Source organism: Physeter macrocephalus, chromosome 21, assembly GCF_002837175.3.
Source record: "Physeter macrocephalus isolate SW-GA chromosome 21, ASM283717v5, whole genome shotgun sequence".
In the NCBI taxonomy this organism is placed as follows: Eukaryota; Metazoa; Chordata; class Mammalia; order Artiodactyla; family Physeteridae; genus Physeter; species Physeter macrocephalus.
In genome coordinates this window covers 109,662,671-109,680,034 of record NC_041234.1, presented here as the reverse complement: position 1 = coordinate 109,680,034, position 17,364 = coordinate 109,662,671, and the positions used below count along the sequence as shown (strand labels likewise).

The 17,364-nt window shown below is 44.5% G+C and overlaps 1 protein-coding gene and 1 non-coding gene across 3 annotated transcripts in view; both read right to left on the bottom strand.

The window, feature by feature from the left end:
- Window positions 1–1,140: 1,140 nt before the first annotated feature.
- Window positions 1,141–17,364, bottom strand: part of F9 (coagulation factor IX) — a 29,191-nt gene continuing 12,967 nt past the window's right edge. Inside the window, exons 5-8 of one of the 2 annotated variants that reach the window (XM_007100314.2) lie at window positions 13,532–13,660; window positions 11,084–11,289; window positions 3,625–3,739; window positions 1,141–2,960 (exon numbers count right to left, since the gene is read on the bottom strand). In XM_007100314.2, the coding sequence (XP_007100376.1) occupies window positions 2,413–2,960; window positions 3,625–3,739; window positions 11,084–11,289; window positions 13,532–13,660 (998 nt within the window). In that variant the 3' untranslated portion in view covers window positions 1,141–2,412. The remainder of the gene's footprint in view (window positions 2,961–3,624; window positions 3,740–11,083; window positions 11,290–13,531; window positions 13,661–17,364) is intronic. The other variant, XM_024128181.1, reaches the window with a different exon arrangement.
- On the bottom strand, window positions 11,791–11,862 carry TRNAK-CUU (transfer RNA lysine (anticodon CUU)). The gene has a single exon. It is a non-coding gene; the product is annotated as a tRNA-Lys (tRNA).

Here is a 17,364-nt window from a genome sequence, read left to right as displayed (position 1 = left end):
AGCTCCTCCCTCTGCCACAGGGCAGACCAATCACAGGAGGTATAAGGCCATGCCCCCATTGCTGCCTTTGTAAGGGGTGGTCTCCATGGCAACAAGGCCAGAGTGGCTCCCTTTTATCAATTGCATAGCGCTGGGCCTACAGACCTTGCCTCATTCAAATTTGAAGTAATGTGTTTCCATGCATGAATCAGTACCCACCTTACCCTAGGGCGGACCATTACAGTGTCTCCTCTCTCTCCTTTAGCCAACAATAGCCGAACTGATTTCTTTTGTTTGTTCATGGAACCTCAATCCCAGGCATTATTTTTATTTAAGTATGTCCTCTTCTCCTGATACTCAATACAAGACTAATTCCTATTGTGGGATAAACATGGGCTCAGATTCAGCTGACATTTACTGAGCAACTACTGTGTAGTAGTGTAGTAGGCACTGATAAGGCAATTCACATACATTATTTTAGTTAACTCACAAAATATATAAATGTGAACTTAAATTGTAGTGAACACTCGGTGTTTGGCATACAGTAATCACTCCTTGAATATTTGTTGAATAAAGGAATGGAAGAACATGAACCCACCGACTATCACAGTGTCAACAAGGGCCTTTGGAGAGCATCCTGTCAAACTCCCTCGTTGCACAATGGAGAAATCAAAGCACAAAATGTGGAGTGACTTATCCAAGGCCATAGTCACAGCTGTTTAGACTCAGTCATCCCGTGTGGATCCAGACCACTGTCCTCACCAGGACACACACACGCTGCCTCCCATGAAAGCTGGGTGACAGCAGACCATCAAATCTCTGCTGTGTCATATGGCACTTGGACACATTCTTCTGAGTGTCCTGCCGAATGTAGGGTTTGGGAGCTCTCTCTGGGAATGATTCAACAAGAAACACTTTGAGAAATTGAAAACTACATTTATTGATACTTATGTTTGAAAGACTAAAGGAAAAAGGGATTAACTAGAGTTACTTGAAAGAATCAGCAAGTGTGAGGCCTGGCGGAGGGTGAGACGAGGGCAGGAGCAGCAGCAGCTTGATGAGGTCAAAGTGGTCCAAAACATGATGTTGTCAGTAGTTCCACATGTAATCACATGCACAGTAAATGATTCACATCACCCAAATTCGTGAAAAGCCAAGGTATGAATCAGAACACCAGTTTAATTCACAAAGGGAAATAGTCTAACAGATCGAAGTATTGATGTGATTGATGTGTTGGTTGGTCAGTAATCCTCTAGAAAATACAATATAGAAGGCCTAATTATAATAAAAAAGTGGCTTGGGTAGCATGAACCAGAAAAAGGGAGTTGGTTGGCTCATTGGAATGAGTGCACTCCTCTTCACTGCGGTGATACACCAGTTGAGGAGGCATGATGCCTATCTTCTCTGGTCTGGGCAACTTCTTCCTTAGCCCTGGACAACACTGGAGACACACCAACAAATTCTTTCTTGAAGACTCTATTAGCTCTAGTTGCAAACTGACTGTTCTGACAGGGGACAAAACACCTGGGTTGATGTCAGCTCTCGTGGTTACAATGACATGCCGGTTTGCCTTCATGGAAGCATGTCTCGTCAAACCTCCATAACAACACGATTAAAGCTCTTCGGAAACTATTCTGATGGGTTGTTCCTTCCATTACGTATGTATTTTAATAATGTGACTGTCTGAGAGGAACTTCTCCTCCAAGTTCAGGCACCTTACTTCATCCCTATGCAATGAAAAGCAAGTCCAAGAGCAAACTGAGAGCAAGTCTGGGTTTGATAGGTATGTATAATTGCGCACAGCAGTGAAACGGTATGATGCTCCCCTTCCCTCCTTTAATGCCTGTGTAAGGAAAAGGGGAGAGAGGGAGAGAGAAAGAGCAGAACTGATTTGGGGATTAGGAGTTGGCAAGGACAAAGGATGCAGGAATAAGGGTACCGAACAAAAAGTAGTGTTCCCCATGAGTTTTAACCTGTCAGCTGCTCCTGTGTTCTTCCTGTATTCGCGTGGTGCTGGCCTTGTGATGGACTAGACCAAATATCCTGGATATGGACCTAATAAATTTTAACGTTTGGATGGGAGAGGTGAGAAAGATCTGGCACATGGAATGCTGCTAAGCACGGAGAAGCAGGGAGTCGCCCCAGTGGAGAAACATAATGCCTGATGCGCAGGATGAACAACTTTGTCAAGGGCTGGACCTGGAGGAATGGGCACAATTTCCCACCACAGTATATTTCTCTAGTGATTACATTTTCTAATCTACTTATTCTAGTAAAATATGAATTCTAGCTAGACTTCTTCTGGTAAAGAGAAAAAGCAGTATTCATAGCATGTATATATTCAAATCTAAAGAGACGGGAAAGTGACTCGTTAGTAAAGGACCTTGTCCATGTTCAAGCCCAAACATATCAGCCTCGGAAATACATTTTTCTTTAAGTGAGCTTTGTTTTTTCCTTAATCCAGTTGACATACCGGGATACCTTGGTATATATTCCATATTTTCCTTTCACTGCACACTCTTCGCCCCAGCTAATAATTCCAGTTAAGAAACTGGTACCTTCCACTTCGGTAACATGCGGTCCCCCACTGTCTCCTTGGCATGAATCTTTACCTCCCTCATGGAAGCCGGCACAGAACATGTGATTATAGATGGTGAACTTTGTGGATCGAAGGCATGTAGCTCGGTCAACAAGTGGAACTTTCAGGTACTGAAGAATTGAAGCCGATCTCCCTCTGTTGAAGACTCTCCCCCAGCCGCTCACATAGCCAAATCCAAATTTGAGGAAGATGTTTGTGTACTCCCTGTCAGCAATGCAAATAGGGGTTACGTAGCTATTTAGCATCAAGGGTTCATCCAGTTCCAGAAGGGCAATGTCATGGCTGTACTTATTCACAGACGCGTTGTAGCTGTGGTAAGGAATAGCACGGATCACGTTTCGCTTTTGCTCTGTAGGTTCCGTCTCCTCGGTGTTATGCTCACCTATTGAAAAGAAATTTCTTTTTCAGTCACAGTCTTTCCCACAAAGAGACACGGTTTCCAAGTGTCCACCTAGCATCATTGAATTACCTGGCAGTCAAGTGTCAAAGATCTTGTATTGTTACGATTTTGGTAAAATGTAATGAGGGCCGATGCATACTTTTCAGACCAAAAAGCCATTCAGGACCATCGGATAGATGGATCTGTTCACCTATACTGTTACAAGCCTTACATGGTTCCAGGTGATAATGAATCGACTTGTTATGAATTATCCTAGACGTTCCCAATTTCAAAGATTTTGACCCCTTTTTTGAGCACAGATAATACGTTCATTTGGTCATTCATTCAATGTTAACTGAGGGCAGGTTGCAGCTTGTGCCAGGTGCAAGGATACAAGAATCAGTGATATGACACGGCTTTTGGGAAGGCTCAGTCTGGTGGGGAAATGGACACATCAATAGATAATTGTACTGCACTGACATGAAAGGTCCGCCAAAAGAACGATGGGGGGCTTGGAGGATGGAACACGTTGGATTTTGAAAAGGTGGCCCCCCTACCACTAGTTCAACTTATTTACCAATGAGCTTATTAGACCTTAGTAAAGTATGATCTAGCAGTCATGCAGAAGATCTAGGGATGTTGCAGACGTCTATCATTCTTTATTTACCTGCGACAACAGTAATTTTAACACCAGGTTTGATACAGTGGGCTGCAGTTACAACCCATTTCTCATTAACGATGGAACCTCCACAGAACCCGTCAATTTCATCACTCAAAAGGACCTGTGGAAACAAAATTATGAATCTTACTACATAATATATTTGATCCAGAACAAAAAACCCCATGTGTGCTGTTTAGAGGAGTGGGCAAAATGTTGGCTTCTAGGTGCTGGCAGAAGTGGAGTGTTTCTGGAAAGTGTCAGCTTTGAAGATGAATTAGTGTCTCTGGAGCACAATCAAAAAAGCCATTTCTGAAACTCTTGAGGAGAATGAGCAGTGATAGCCAGGGGGAGCACCAGATGAGGCAACTCTGAGGAAATGGCTTCTTCTGATGATTCAGGGCCCTTGGATTCCTTTTCCACGTGAGTGAGTCAGGTTCTCTGGTAGCACGAATTGCGGGGATACGGCAGGTGCATTCAGAAACGCACTTATTTGACTCCTGGGGGTCAATAGTTATTACTGAGTCTTCTGTCCCTGCACGAGGAAATTTCCTTGCTGCAGATCATTTGAAAGAGAAAAACTATTGATTTTTCCAGGAGGTCTTTTCAAGCCCTTTCTAAACCAGAATGATATGAAATGAGACCTATGGCCTCCCTAAGGGCTGTGCTATGGCCATCCAGGAGCTCGCCCACTCCTTCCGGTCTCCCCCAACTCTATTCTCCTCCCCAGACTGGATCCGTAAGCTGCCTCTGTCCTAAAAGGTCTATTAAGCTATGTTTGATTTGTGGACAAAGCAGACAAAGGTGTTGGGGCGCTGCTTTGAGCCTGGGCATTATTAGATAAGAGGCCAATCCATTCTTTCATCTGTACATTCATTGTATAGCCAGAGTGGTTCATGAATATTTTTACCACCTCAATGTCTAGATCAAGTTGGAGAATTTCACTTCTTGTGTATGCAAGGGCCTTGATCCATCTGAGAAGTGTGAACACTAGAGGGCACACTAACATTTGGTAAACCCTTTGTGGGCCCTGACTAGCCCTTGTGAACTGCTGACCTTTTACTAAAGCACACGTAGCCCCAGGCATAAACCCATTCGTAATAAACTAGGGAAGGGGTGTGGTTACGCCTTTCAAGTGTGAGTCTGAGAAGGTCCTTGGGGGCATATTCTAGTGAAGATTCTTTTTGTCCTGAATTCAATTTATGGAACACTTGCTAAATCCTAGACACTAAAGCACTTGCTAAATCCTAGACACCAAAGCACTAGCCTCCTACCTGGAGACCTCTGGGCCTGACTCACTGCAAGCCTCTGACCCTCTTTTCCATACTCAGGTTTCCCTCTCATTCTAGCTGTTGCTTCTTATGTTGAAAAGTAAAAATATAGGAAAACACACACTATAATAAACACCAGTGTACCCATCGCCCAGACTTAACAATCTCCTTAATTTTTTTTTGAACCTGTATTGATTGCTTACCATGGATGACCACTGTGCTAAGTGTTTTATGTACTTTGTGGAGTGACAGTAACATATCCACGTACAGATGAGCAAACTGAGGTTTAGATATGCAGTTAGTTAGTTAAGGTTAGTTAGCGGTGAGGCTGGAATGCAAACCCTAGTCAGCCTGGCTTCAGAATCTAGGCTTCTAAGCACCCAGTATTTCTCCAAGTGTGCTTGGTGGGCCGATTGCTGTAGAATCATCTGGGATGCTTGTAAAATGCAGCTTTGGGAGCCCACCCAGACTTAATCAGAATATTTGGTGGCTGGGATGGGAGAAAATGAAGATCTCCAGAATATCCTTATGCATAATTAAATGTGAGAAATTCGGTTTCAGAATTCCCAAGGCTTGGTGACCTTTCTGTTTTAAATGTCCCCACTCCAGGCAGGGCTGGCTACATAATTTGTAGGGCTCGTTGCAAAATGAAAACGCAGGGCGCCTTGTTCAAAAGCCCGGAAAAAGTGTTACGGAAGATACTAAAATACACAACTTTTTCTTTTCTTCTGTGGTCTCTCACAACCTATCATGGTGTTTTGAATTTACTACTTAAAGTTGTGCTTCCTCGGGTACGGGGGATATTCGCTGGGCGAGCGCAGATCCTCACAGGTGCCCAGGGGCTACAGCCTGAAATCGAGCACGCAAGCACAAACGCAGCCCTCAGCTGCCAGGTCCTCTCTTCCGCCAGCCCTGCGCTGATGCCCTGAGCCCCAGCAGGGGGAAGGGTAAGCCAGTCTTTCCCACTGGTCCACTGTAGCAATCAACAGCAAACAGTGACTCCCAAGGGATTTCAACTTCCCTGCCAGGGTATGTTCAGGTCCTGGAATGAAGGAGGACAAGAGGTTTGCCCCTGCCATTCACCCTCCAAATGTGCTATGATGCATTTCTGGTCCTGAGGTGCCATGTGGCCACGCCCCGTCCCCAAATGGCATAGAGTCTGTGCACCCAGCCTCAACCCTCCCTGTGCCTGCGCCGGAGGAGGATGACAATGGTAGCTGTTGAGGGTGAGGAGGGGGCATCTGCCAGTGAGCCAGGGGCTGGGGGTGGCCATGGTCCCTGGGCAGCTGTGGAAAGGGGAGACAGAGCTATAGCCAAGGCACCACAGGACAGGGGAGAGGGAGGTCAAGAATCCATCCCTGGGTGGTGCTGAGAGGTAAGAGTGTGGTGACTTGAGGTTCCAGGTCCCCAGCACAGACGTGCTCCATTGTCTCATCGAACTTGAGTTACAAAACACAAATGCAAAGCATTGAACTACAAATGCGGGAACCTTTTGAAGACAGGGCCCTGTGCAGGTGCACTGGTCACCAGCTCATAAAGCTGGCCCAGACCTCAGGTGAGTTTCGTCACCAAGCAAATTTGCGTAACACTGTTCTTTACGGGGCCTAATGATTACAACGGAATACATTTGCTCAAGTAACTGGAGTTAAGCATTCACATGCAATGATATAATGGTGCTTCTCCTCTATATGAGAGGTGAATTGGACATCTCTCAGCTTAATGGGCTAGTTAGGCCAGAGTGAATGATAGCCACAGCCCCTGGGCACAGAGACTAATCTGATGTAGCTAGTCTGACTCCTGCCAAAGACTTGCAGCCCGGAGCTTCTACGCTGTTCTGGTGGAAGGCTGAGAAATACAGTTGTGTTCTTCTAAGCCCGAAGAGTGTTTTTTTGCCCATTCCTGATTGGTATTAGAAATTTTAGCAAACATCTTTGCCAAGAAAAAGCCCTAAAATACATTTGCATTTAAAGATATTACAAGCGACTTGGTTTTTGAATGTTTGCTTGGCTACCTCAGGATCACAGCTATCTAAATATTAGCTGTTTGGGTATGAGCTGTCTGCTTGGCGAAGGACAAGTTCTTGTATGACATCACTTTGGAGAATGTTGGGAAAAATGGGAAAGTATATGTTCTGAGCAAGGATGTCGGAGTTCTGATCTGTCAAACATTTTCATGTTTGTCACATCCTAACGGGAGCCTGTTTTCTCTTTCAGACACCCACACACATCTGCAAAACACACATTCACATATCTGTTTTGATGTTCTTCACTGACAATGCCAGCCTAGAGTAATAGCTGCTGCCATGTTGTTCCCTTCCTAACCTTTTAACTCAAACTTGGCCTTTCCCTGTGATTTCAGTAAACCCTCACTCTCCCTACCTAGCCACCTCCAGCTTTACAATAACATTTTTTCTTTGCACACTTGTTCTCTTTCATATGAAGAGCAAAACCATTTCTACATGATGCACAGCTTATTATGCCCACAGGTGTGATTCGCCCAGCCCTTGGCCCTACTTCATTTTCCTGGGCACAGAGGGGATGCTCACTTTTTTTTTTTTTTTTTGCGGTACGCGGGCCTCTCACTGCTGTGGCCTCTCCCGCCGCGGAGCGCCGGCTCCGGACGCGCAGGCTCAGCGGCCACGGCTCACGGGCCCAGCCGCTCCGCGGCATGCGGAACCCTCCCGGACCGGGGCACGAACCCGTGTCCCCCGCATCGGCAGGCGGACTCTCAACCACTGCGCCACCAGGGAAGCCCTCACTTTTGGCTTTTAATGGTTAATTAGATTCGTCATTGAAAGAGACTTCATCAAACCATCCTAGAGAACAATTGTCTAAATGTTCTGTTCAAAATAGTTTTGTGAGGCCAGATGAGATTACATATGTTATGTTTTCATTTCTGCTAATTGGAGCTGTATCATGTGAGCTAGGAAAAATAGAGGATTACCTTTCCAAGTGAAGATATATGTATAGTCTTAGGACCTTACTGTAACATCTTCCTCCCAATCCCCCTCTGCCCCGCCCCCCGCAGAAAAAGAGGAAGTTCTGGTTCGTACAGATGGTAACTGCATGTTGTCTGCTATGGGGGTGGGTGTATCCTAATCAAATGGAAAGGATTGGGTCTGTGTAGGTAGCTGTATAGGTCAAGTGCTCAGGTACCTTTAAGGATAGCTTCAGGCCAAAGCTGAGGAAAGCCAAGACTGGGGAAAATGCTAAGACATTTTAAAGATTGTTTAGGCCAAGGATAGAATAAGGAATAGACAAGACTGCCTCTCAAGACATACTTTGTTGGTTAAAATGGTTAAATACAGGCAATTGCATATGATACAGTCTAATATAAAGGATTAAGGAAAGCTTAACTACTTGGTTTCCATTGTATTCCGTTTTTATCAATCTCATAGAATGATCTTCAAATTATTAAATGTACAATAATTATGGCTAATACAGAACCTGAGGCCCATGATAAAACAAGAGAACGATCTGGTACTTCACACACAGGGCCAGTCGGATCCTAACTCAAAGCAGAAGAGGAGGACAGAGCTCTTGGGGGCAGGCTTGCGCATGCTCAGAATTGTGGGCTGGCAGGGTCAAGTGCATGGGCCCAAAACCCAATTAAAGCTTTAGAAAGCCGAAACACAGTGCTACTTCCTCAAATCTTTCACTATTAAGCTGTTGATGAAGGTGGTCTCATGGTACAGGTGTTGCGATTTCCCAACTCTAACGTTCACATTTTTCATTGTTTCCCTTTGTAGCTGTATGAAATTCGAGTTCTGTTTTAGTTTCCCACTCCGCCAAGGACATACCGACTCTAGGAAATAGCCTTTCTGTTCCTATATAAGAGTTAACCCTCTAGCTTCCTCTCTCCGCTCCTAAGTGGCCCTGCAGAGTCCCTGCTTCCCGTCCCCAGAGTTCTCCAGGGGCTCTGAGCCCAGCGCTGGGCATCTGGAGGGAAAATGAAGGAAACTGGCCTCACACCTCCCTCCGCTCCTTTCTTGGGTGTTCTGTCACTGTGATGTGGGGTCAGAGGTCAGAGGTCAGGCAAGCCTGCCTTCACCTTTGGCCTTGGGGGTCGGGGGTCAAGGCGGCCGGAAGCGCAGGGGCTTCTGGGAAGCGTCTGTGGCTGACCCGGCGCGGCTGTGGCTGCGGCGGCGGCGGCGGCGGCAACGGCAGCGGCTTTTCCTCTAGCTGGGAAGCGGAGACGAAAGCCCTAGAATAAGGTAAGAAATGCACGCGGCCGCGGACAAGCTGCGCGGAAGGTGAAGCTCGCTCCTTAGGGTCTCAGAGCTGCACGGGGTGGCTGCGGTCCCTAGCCTGTCCTGTCTCATCTCCCACCAGGGGAGCCCGAGCCCTCGATGCTCTCCGGGATGGGGTTGTCCCGCTGCTGCTGTCCCAGTGACAGAGCAGCTCGAGTCAACAATTCCACGAACATCTGTTCAACCAAATCTCCTCCCCGAGCTGCCCAGCCCACGTGGCCGACCCAAGTGGTTGGAAAGGGCTTTCTTAACCGGGGCCAGGATCGACCTGCCTGCCTGGAACTTTCACCCGTTAAGTCTACAAAGAAAAAGTCGTCGACTCCTTTCTCTTGTGGCCCTTTAGCTCTCGCAAACAGCTCACCTAAACCTTTTCTTTAACAGACTAGACATTTCCAGTTCGTTCAAACTGTTTGTTACTCCAGAGGAAAGTGAACTCTGTCTGTGCTGCTTTGTGGGATTGCTTCACCCACGGGGTCGCGTTATTTCCCATCCCCTTTTATTGACGCATCAGCGTTTTGAATCACTTTTTTCTAGGTGACATTGCTGAACAGTATTTCCTACGTCAGAGCCACAGATCTAGTTTGGCCATTGAAACCCCAGCTGTTGCTAGCTTTCTCTTGATGCCTGGGCTGCAGCAGGTGTGTTGCAGTCTTGTCTGCAATCAGATCAAGCAGTTCCACCTTGCAGATTGACGGTGACGTGGTCGAGCTGACTCATCCACAAATGGGGAGAGATTCTGGTTGGTTTTCTTTCTTATTTTGTCCAAAAGTGACTTTTGCACACCCAGTTTGTCTCCTTTTTTGAAACCCAGTAACTTTTTGTGAGAAACTGGGTGGAGGTGGGTGTGGAGAGACGGTTCTCTGGTGAGGAAGGCATCAGTGTGAAAGTATGGCAGGGTCTTTCTCAAATATCCTAGCAAGTAGCACAGCTCTTCACTTTTGGAAAAAACTAAAACCTAGCGCTTGGTATCTTTACAGTCAGTAATCTTACTTCATATGGATGAAATAGCGAGTGAACGTGTACGTGCACAGGTGTGGATGAGTGATCTTGAACATTCCTAATGATCTTAGCCGGGCTCCATAGGAAGGAGACAACAGGTACACTAAGTGTGCAGCGAGGAGGATGTGAAAAGATTTGAAATGATGGGTATCAAATCTAGCCCTTGGCTGTTACCTCAAAAATGTGCACAGGTGATTTTCATGTGGGTTGTCTGCAGATCACACCTGGAGAAATGTGGGACTAGGTACCCTGAGTCTACTGTTTGGTGTTTTGGAGCCTAGCTCCTATAACAAGTTTGTTTCCTTTGGACCAGTGCTTTCAAATTGTGGAGTGCGTCAGAATCACCTGAAGGGCTTGTTAGTGCACAGATTGCTGGCCTCCCCCCTCAGAGATGCTGATTCAGTAGGTCTGAGGCATAGCATGAAAATTTACATTCCTCACAAGTTCCCAGGTGAATCTGATGCTACCACACTTTGAGAACTACAGCCTTTGACCAAGCCTTTGTCTCATATGCCCTGGTTCCAGTAACCCAGTTCTTGCCTTAATCCTTCCTGAGTCCTTTCAAAAATGCCTTCGAAATAATTCAGTTTCTCTGGACCTAGAGACTTTCTGACTCTCACCAGTTCTCCCAGGGGCTGAAGCTGACGTAATACCCAGAACCCCAGCACCGGTGACCTCGCTTCCAGACCTCCCTGTTGCTTGTCTGAAATCCTGCTGTGCTATTTCCTTGATGCCAAACTCTCCTTGACCCTGTGTGGTAGCTGTCCCTGGACTTCTCTCTCACTGGCTCCTCACCTGTCGGGGCTTCCTCATCCGGCTTGGTGTTGAAACTTGCCTAAATACTTCCCTCATCCCAATAAGTCTGTCTGATGTCCTAGCCTCAGCCTCCCACCTGGCCTGGCCCTTGCCCACTGGGCTCTGTTTTTGACACACCATAAATATAGAGTACCTGCCAAGGGAATTGACCTCTTATGGCGTCTTCTCCACCAACAATGCGAGTGACGTCATTGGATGATTGGTTGCTTTGAGTGATGTTATCCAAAATTATTTCAGCTTCAGTAGAATTTTCATAGTCCATATTGGAAAAAATAGTCTCAGCACGGGTGAACTTCATACGAGTGTTTGAGACAGAAACTCTTCCACAGGGAAATGGCACTAGACAAATGGAAAAAAACATTAGTGTTCTGGTATTTCTCATTGGCAAGCAGAACTTGTATTACAAAAATCGAAAATGAGGCCCATCCTTGTCACTTCTGAGAAGTAGGCCCGTCGATATTTAAAAAAAAAAATCAAATCAATGAATATAGTCTAAAACTAAAAGGTTAATTGAATTATTTTCATGGAAAGTTTTCAAACCCTTCATGAAAAGGACATTTGGCTCAGGAATCCATCATCTTTATGGAAATAGAAGAGGTGTTCCAGAATTGAATTTTGTAAGACTTTTATAAAGTCTAATGACTTTCTGTTTAGTTTCTTTGCTAAAAAGTCTTTCTCTCAAGTACTGTCTCTGAATGGAAATCTGGTGCCATGTAACTTTGATTTTAGAATTAGGTAAATGGGATGTCTGCTGCTTATCGTTAACAGGATCTCTTTCTTTCTTTCTTTCTTTCTTTCTTTCTTTTTTTTGGCCGCACCGCACGGCTTATGGGATTTTAGTTCCCCGACCAGGGATCGAACCCGGGCCCTCACAGTAAGAGTGCAGAGTCCTAACCACTGGACCACCAGGGAATTCCCAGGGTTTCTTTTGTAGACCAGAATGCCTTCTAGATTCCCGGGTGGACTTGAGGTATCCACTGGGGAGAGATCATTGTGATTTAATTACCTGTCTGTTGAGTATTAACCAAATAAGTTATTGATGTGATTATTACAGCCACATCTACCTGGGCACTGGCCACCTTTTACCTTGGGTTGGTTTATTTCCTAAAGAAAAGAAATCATCTACTGAAACACTGGGGACAACCAGAATGGAAATTTGTAGTCCAGCAAAGTCACCTCACATTTCATTTCTCACTTTCCTTCTATCCGCATTCCTTATAACAGACATTTCTATAGCAACCAGCTGCGGCAGAGTATCATGAAGACAGCATGTGGTTGGGAAAACAAGAAATTAGTTCAAAATACTTGTGTATAAATATAAATCATCAACAATAGCTAGAGAAAAGGGACCATTACTATTGAAAGGCAGAAAAGCGTATTTTAGGTTTGGCCTATTTATTCTGCTAAAGCTAAGGCTGTATTCAAATGTAACACTTAATAGTTGGAGGTGGTTCTCCATTTTTTTTTTCCTCGCTTATAACAGAGAAGGGCTTATAAGGGTTTAGCTACTATGCCATCTGTCTACATTGGAAGTTAGGTTTCGAAGGTTAAAACAGATATACGCACACACTCCTCCCTAGGTAGGCTAATTTGAAGCAGTGTATGTCAAGAACCAGGTAGAAGGACAGGAGGCAGGCAGGTCCCTGAAGCATTAGAGACTCTTCATTTTAGTGCAGCATGTATACTCTTGGCTTCTGATGCTGCCTTTAATTTCCTCTGCCGGGTGCATTGCTGAGATAGGTATCGAACCCAGTTACAGAGGAATGGTGTGTGATTTAATGCACCAACTTAATAAGACATCAGGCTTTGGAAATGCAAAAGAAATTATATCTAGTTTGCTTCAAAAAGACCCCTCATTTATCAAATGTAATTGATCCCGCAGAACCTGCTTTTTTCAAAATCCAAGTTTCTACTGCCTTCTTTTTCAGAGAAGAGCAGTATGAGTTTGGAGTGGAGATGCTCTGAACACACCAGTCAGCTGTCAACATGGTGGCATGGTTGACATGAGTGGGAAACATTGCTTTGTCCACTGCTGTATAGACTGACTGTGCTGATCAGCCTGACACAACTTAAAACAGATGGTTGTCGGAACTGTTCTGATGCCAAGCATGTAAACTCAGCTGAGACCCAAGGATAGGCAATAACTTTCTTGGAGTGAGTAAGCCAGCCACACCCGGACAGATCATGCTTAAAATTCACTCTCCTTGTACTAGAAGCCTATCAGTCAATCACGTACATATCTTTTATGTTATGGGATTACTACATTAGTTTGACTTGGCAAATTACAAATATGCATACAGAAATCACACAAATCGATTGCTTCATGATATAAAGGTCAGAGAAAAAAATCGGTCACAGAAAAGAATTCAGACTGAAGACAGTTGCAGAATTTCTATTTAAAATGATGATGCATTTTGAAAAATTGATTTGTCCAAGCTACTAGTCTTTTCTATGATTTCAAAAGGAAGTAGAAACAAGTAGGGCATAAAATTATGTAGGTTAGTTATAATGCAAAAAGTTCAAATATGGATTTGGAGAATGTATCTGCCGAGCTTAAAAAAAAACTTATTTAGATTTTGACCTGCTGGTTCGCAGGACTTTTGGTCTTCTGCAAGTCGGTATCCGGCAGTACAGGAACAAACCACCTTGTTATCAGCGCCCTTTTTACAAAACTGCTTGCATCTGCCATTCTTAATGCTGCATGTCGCATCTGAAAGAAAGCAGAATCAACAGCAATAGCATCATGTATTTTTTTAAAAGATTTTTTTGATGTGGACCATTTTTAAAGTCTTTATTGAATTTGTTACAGTATTGCTTCTGTTTTATGTTTTGGTTGTTTGGCCACGAGACATGTGGCATCTTGGCTCCCTGACCAGGGGTCGAACTCACACCCCCTGCATTGGAAGGGGAAGTCTTAACCACTGGACCGCCAGGGAAGTCCCAGCAGTAGCATCATTTAACATGCATTTCTAAAAAGTGCATGAAACTACTGACTCCTGTACAGGTCAGATATAAGCTGGGGGCATTCATGGAGAGAAGTGTGTGAACCTTGAGCTAAGAGTAGGAAAAAAAAGATAAAATTCTTAATAAGGCATAAAAATGGTGGCAGCAATATATGTGATTTGGCATAAAACTGAAGTTGTAGATATACTACTTTCACAAAGTCATAGAGTGCAATGAAAAAAGCTGTTTATTAGAGTATAACATATTCCGAAAAGTACCCAGAATTTTGGAATCAGTTTTCACAAGGTGACTGCGCTTGTTTAAACAGTAAACAGATCAGTACCTAGGACGTTACCAACGCCCCGGAAGCTCTCCTAATTCCCCCTTCTGGTCACCGTTTCCTCCTTCCCAAAGTTACCATTACCCTGACTTCTAACAGGGAATTAGTTTTGCCTGTTCATGAAGTTTATATAAGGAGAAGCTCCCAATATGTACTCCTCTGTGTCTTTCAGTTAACATTTTGTCTGTGAGCTTCATCCATGTTGTTTTGTGTAGCTATAGTTCATCTGCATGCTGTGTAGTATATTCCATTGTATGAATATTACTACCTTCATTCATCCATTTTACTGTGGGTGAATATTTGAGTTGAGTTTCCAGTTTTTGGCTCTATGTATAATGCCGTAATGAACATTCTTGTACGTATCTTTTGGTAGCAGGCGTGCATATTTACTGGATATATGCTCATGAGTGCAGTGATTGGGCCATGTGTTCAGGTTTAGTAGATACTGCCAAGTAGTCTTCTAAGATAATTGTACAAATTTGGATTCCCACCATCAGTGTATGAGAGTTCCAGTTACTGGATATATGTATTGTGGATATCTTCTCCCACTCTGTGACTTACCTTTTCACCCTAAATAGTATATTTTGCTGAATAGAAGTGCCTGGTTTTAATATAATCCAGTTTTTCAAAGCAAACTTGAAGCTGGCTGACGTGAGTATGTGTCAATACAAGAGAATGAAATAGGGTCCTTTAAGGGAGCTAAATGCCAGAAACACTATGTGATGACAATGATGAGCATTCTACTGGCTCATATTTTCTTTACTCTCCTATACAGTCTCCCTTATTAATATAAAGTATCTTTCTTTGTCTCTTAGAATGCTTTTTGTTGGGATTCTGTTTTATCTGATATTAAGATAGCTTTGCCAGTTTCTTTTTGTTAGCATTTACCTGGCAAATGTTTTTACATCCTTTTATTTTAGCCTCCTGGTAGAGTTTTATTTTAGGTATCTCTTTTATCAACAGCATACGATTAGATTTTTAACTCCAGTCTGAAAATTGTCATTAACCCCAATTCACATTAATTGTGATTCCTGATATATTTGGCTTTTTCCTGCCAAATCTTATTTTCCATTTTCTAATTTGCGTGCGTTCCCTTTGTTTCTCTGATGCGATCTCAATAACAGGAAGTAGCAGGGTTTAGGGCTTGCTGGCTGAGACCTGCTGAGTTAAGAGAAACAGGCTCTGCCCTTGGGCCTATTTCTGTCTCCGGAGCAGCATAGGAACATAGTGAATGGAAGGCACCTTCCCCCTTACCTACAGGCTCAACAGCAGTACAGCCTTCAAGAGAAATGCTCACTTGTCAGTGCAGTTAGAACATGGAGAGTTTGAACATGAGCGACTGTGTTAGCCACCTCTTTGTGCACCACCTTAGTCCCCACCAGCCTCACCCACGTCCGTCCCCAGCACCCCTGTGATCAGCTCTGCATGGACTTCCGCTGGCCTCGTCCAGGTGCAGCCTTGAATGGCCTGGGCTCAGATCTGCACAGTGTGCCTCTCGCCTCTTAGCTTGGCGTTCCTGGGTTGATGCTGAGGCCTGGGATGCCACGTGACCTCTAGGGGGCCCCAGCGTGTACAACCTGGTGATTCAGGGGAGTTAAAGCCCCACAGGCTGAAGTGTTGACCATCTGGAGAAGGATGCTGATGGACAGATTCTTTCACCTCTTCTCCCCTCCGAGGCTGACTCTCCTGAGGCCAGCTCACGTGGCTTCTTGGAAAACAGTCCCCGGAGATCAAACAATCAGTTGCAGACGAGGAGAGACGACTCCTTTTACTCTTGGTTCTCCTTTCCTCACTCCCCCATCCCTTACTCTTGCCCCCCTAGAACTGCACAGCCTAATAGATAAGCTTCTGTCACAGACTCTTTTTTTCCTGGGGGATTCCAGGCTAACCCAGTGACTATATGGTTTTGGAGTATATTATGGATTTTTGAGTGACAGATGTAAATTTTCTAATTACATTTTACATAGGTAGCATAGGCTAATGTAATGATTCGCTCATGTTCCTTACTGATACTTCAGGAAGTAAGGGGAGGCAAATCAACTGTTACTAGGTGGGCAAAGGAACCAGCCTGAGCTTTAACCTTCGCTACCAATAATCATCCACTAAGTGCATGATCCAAAAAGGTGGCACTTGGTCCTTTTTATTTATTTATTTATTTTTTAAAGACCTTTCTCCTCACTATCGGTGATTACATCCCTGGCTCTTCTCATGTTACTAGCAATCATTTTGTTGCTGCAAAGCAATACTAGAGTGTTCAGCCAAATCAAATACCACCTGCAGGGAGTGTTCAGTCAACATGAGACTGTGCTAAGTTCACAGAGGTGGGTGGTAGGTGCTGACTACTTTGGTCCAGGCCATGCACAACGGGAATGGGTAAAGTCAGCGTGCTTTTCCCGATTCTGATGCTGCGTCCTCGGCTAGGTAACTAGACCTCTCTGTCATTTTCCTCATTCGTCACTGCTCTTTGCAGCCCAGTGTGTTGCCGCTGTTGCTGTCCTCTGGCTTGGTTTGCACACGCAGTGGGAAATATTGCTGTCCGACCAGCAGTCTTTTGACCTCAGGTAAAGAACTCGAGTCTGGAAAGAGAATAACAGCACGAGGAGTTCCAGTTGAGAGGTCTGTAGTCCTGGACCTCAGGGACAGTCACTGTGGGCCTCATTCATCAATTGTTTCTTGAGCACTCAGACGTCAGGCACTGTATTGGGTGTGGCTTCTCCCTGGTCCTGGGGCTGATCTCAGTGCCTAGAATGTCTGCGGAAGGACATGTCAAAACATCTGTTCTTCTCCCTCCGTGTTAGCACAAATACCTCTTTCTAATTCCCCTCATGCCTACTACAAAAGTTATCGTGTTCTCCTTTATTTTACTCTGCCTTCATCTTCCCTGATATATTCATGGTTGGGAAAACCAAAGCTTGGACAAAAGATGTTCTGTTTAACCAGTGTATCACAGAATATGCTGTTGTTTGGCTAAACTCAAGATATTTTCTTTTTTCTACTCCACAGAAATACGCAGTAAATTAGTAGTGTCTGTGACATGTTAGCAAAACGAAAAAAAAAAAAAGTGTTTATATGCTTGTTTTTCTTTCCATCCTCTGTTACTGTCGGGAAATGCCTCTTGTACTCTTTAGAAG